The following is a 3,218-nucleotide window of genomic DNA, read 5'->3' as shown; positions in this document are numbered from 1 at the left end:
CATCAGCATCCACATCCTTTCTCTTTATTGGCTATCGACAGGAATTGTGAGGCAACAGTGACCATGAATATTGCTCTTTATGGGCCAAAATCCCACTGATCCCCTGGCTGTCCACAAAAAGTCACTCTGTAAATGCTGCTGCCTGCCTTGGTCTTCCACCCCTAGTGCCCACTCCTCCCTCACCATCCCTGTCCTCCCTCATCTGGCTTAGACCCTGTCTGAACCCCTCTATATAGTAGAGTTCAGTAACTCATGTCATCTTGGATGTAAGGGTCCAGGACGGCATAAGTGTCCCATGTTTTTCGTCTCTCATGTCACTGGAGCCAGGTGGTGAACTGACCCTTCACTTGATGAACATCCTGATTATCCTCGCACGAAGGTGTTTGCTTTTCACGCTGTACACAATTGGGTTCATCAGCGGGGCGAAAAGCAGAGAGATGTAGCCCAGGACAATCTGAAGTAAGGGAGAAGAGCCCTTCCCAAAATACTGTATCACAGTCAAGCTGATATCTGGTGCATAGAAGAGCAGGAGGGCGCAGAGGTGGGAGACGCAGGTGTTCAGGGCCCTCAGACACTCCTCGTAGGACGCGATGCTCAGCACTGTTTTGAGGATCATTACATAAGAGAGGAAGATGAGTAGCATGTCCAACCCCATTGTTAAGAGTTTAGTAAACAATCCATAGATGATGTTGACTGTGATATCTGAACAAGCCATCTTCATGACTTCCCGGTGCACACAGTAGGAATGAGAGAGGACATTGGCTCGACAATATCTGAACCGTTTCAGAAGAAAGGGAAGTGGAAGTATTATGGCCATCGCTCTTAGCACAGCCACAAGTCCCATCTTAGCTATTCTTGGCAGGGTTAAGATGGAAGCATATTTCAGCGGGTTATGGATCGCGATGAAGCGGTCAAAGGCCATCAACAACAGCAAAGAGGATTCAATGCAGTGAAGCAAGTGGATGAAGAAGAGCTGGACTAAACAGGCGTCGAGGCTGATCTCCCTAGAGTTAAACAAGTATGTGCCCAGTATCGTCGGTATGGTAGCTATCAATATGCCAAGGTCTGTGACAGCCAACATCGAAAGGAAAATGTACATGGGCTCATGGAGGCTTGGATCTGTTTTTACAATTAACAGAATGAGTGAATTTCCTACTATCGAAATAACATACATGAAACAAAAGGGGATAGAAATCCAGAGATGTGCGTTTCCATGACTCGGTAGCCCGGTGAGAAGGAATATTACAGATTTAAATTTTGTGTCATTGACAGCTGACATATTGTACTGGGCAGGTCTGAGGAATTTTGAAATATTATTTCTAAAAGAAAAGAAAGAGGAGATTAGATTATATTTATCCAGAAATAATTTTGCTCTCATTGCAAGTCTACAGACTCCCAGAGCTCAAGGTAAATAAGCAAAAACATACTCTAGGATTTACATGGTTCTGATTAGCCAGACTGGATCAAACTTGCACTCCATCTACCCCAGTAAGCAGTGGCCATTTCCAGATGCTTCAGAGGAAGGTGGAAGAAGCCCTAATTAGGCAGCTATGAGATAACCTGCTCCCAGGGAGTTTTCCCCTGACACCCACTAGTTAGACATATTTTGTGGTGTAAATCAGGAAGGTTTAGAGCCTCTCCAAAACTTTTTTAAAACAATCCTCTACTCTAATTGGATTTTCAGATTACCCCGTCCCATTTTGAATCCTGCTAAGGTCTTTCCCCCACTGATATCTTGTGGCTGTGAAGTCCATAGCCTACTTGATCGCTGTATGATTTTACCATTGTGTCCTTAAACCATAAAAACATAAAAGTGGCCATACTGGATGAGATGAAAGGTCCATCTAGCCCAGCCTCCTGTCTTCGACAGTGGCTTAGGCCATGTGCCCCAGAAGGAATGAAGAGAATAAGTCATCATCAAGTTATCGGTCATCCAAGAATGTATGTAGTTCTCTTTTGAACTCTGTTATACCCTTCACACAGACACCCTTTCAAGTGCATGGTGAAAACAGTCATTGTATTTATTTGTTCTAAACTGATGCTATTTTAAATGTGTTTTGTAGCTTCATTATATGAATTATTTTTTCTGCACTCCTGACAGTTCAGACTATGCAACTGCCTCTCTCCACCATATGAGATACATTTTTAGGGTGAGGTACTTTATTCAATAACAGTGATATTAGCAGCCTCCCACCAGAGTTTCATGTGTAAATTCAATCAAAACCAGGCTTTATTAAGTCACCCATACCAAATGTTCCCAGTGGTATTCTCTGACCCCCAAGAAACCCTGCAAGAGAAGCTGAAGTGCTTTGCCTGGCCAATGTTGATGGAATCCAGAGACTTCGATCATCCTACAGGATTCTCTTTATCCCCCTGAGACCTGCATCCTCTCTCCATGCAACAGTCTGTAGACATTAGGAAAATTACCAGTTAACACTGACACTTATTTCAGCTGGGCAGGGGAGGAGTTAGCATCACAAATGGGTCAATACTTCAATCATGGTATTGCACTAATATCCACTTGAGTGTACATGTTACTTCAGCAATGCTCATGTAATTGGTGACCGGGGTCAATAACATACAACTACTATACCACTCCCCTTTCCTGCACCTCATCTAAACTATTTGATGAAACACAGACCAGCTGTTCGGGTCTCTTATGACTTTTTGGAAAGTCTTGCACAAGTCTTGCAGAGTTATTGAGTGCATGACTCTGAATGTAAGTGTTAGAAACAGCTTCTAGTCAGTTACCAGGAGACAATATCACACAAATTTCCACTGAACAAAGAGTTAATAGCACAAACCCACTGCAAACAGTATATGGAGAATTTCTGAAATACTTTCTAAAGCCAAAGCCTTTAAGCAGTAAAATTACCCCTGCTCCTTCCTGCAAAGATTCCAACAACTCTGCTGCTGGCTTTCGATATACAGGCATGGCATGAAAGTTTGGTTTGTAATATCTTTATTACAATGAATAGTTTTGGCCTAACATTTACACATCTGTACCTTAGTACACACATGTCAACCACAGGTGCTGAACCCACTAGGATCTCCTCAGCAAGCACAGTTGACCCACAGTGTGCAGTAGCCAGAGCCCAGTCTGAGGGTGGGAGAATGGCGGGATTCCACCCCATGAGCGGAAAGGCTACAAGGCCTGACATTTGGCACTCAGAGACCAGAGAGGAGGAAGAGATGCCAGTAGCGCAGTAACTATCAGG

General features: G+C 43.8%; 1 protein-coding gene across 1 annotated transcript; it reads right to left on the bottom strand.

Moving 5' to 3' along the window:
• Positions 1 to 343: 343 nt before the first annotated feature.
• LOC123360310 (olfactory receptor 51G2-like) lies at positions 344 to 1,279 on the bottom strand. Its single transcript, XM_045001199.1, has one exon. It carries the CDS (start codon positions 1,277 to 1,279, stop codon positions 344 to 346), a length of 936 nt encoding a protein of 311 aa, XP_044857134.1.
• Between the last annotated feature and the right edge of the window lie 1,939 nt (positions 1,280 to 3,218).

The sequence above is a fragment of the Mauremys mutica genome, chromosome 1 (genome assembly GCF_020497125.1).
Source record: "Mauremys mutica isolate MM-2020 ecotype Southern chromosome 1, ASM2049712v1, whole genome shotgun sequence".
NCBI classification, from domain to species: domain Eukaryota; kingdom Metazoa; phylum Chordata; order Testudines; family Geoemydidae; genus Mauremys; species Mauremys mutica.
The sequence above is the reverse complement of the archived record's forward strand: the minus strand, read 5'-3'. Positions and strand labels throughout refer to the sequence as shown.

What these genes read in the sequence shown, in the direction of transcription:
- LOC123360310 (XM_045001199.1), bottom strand. Translation starts at nt 1,279, where the DNA reads ATGTCAGCTGTCAATGACACAAAATTTAAATCTGTAATATTCCTTCTC.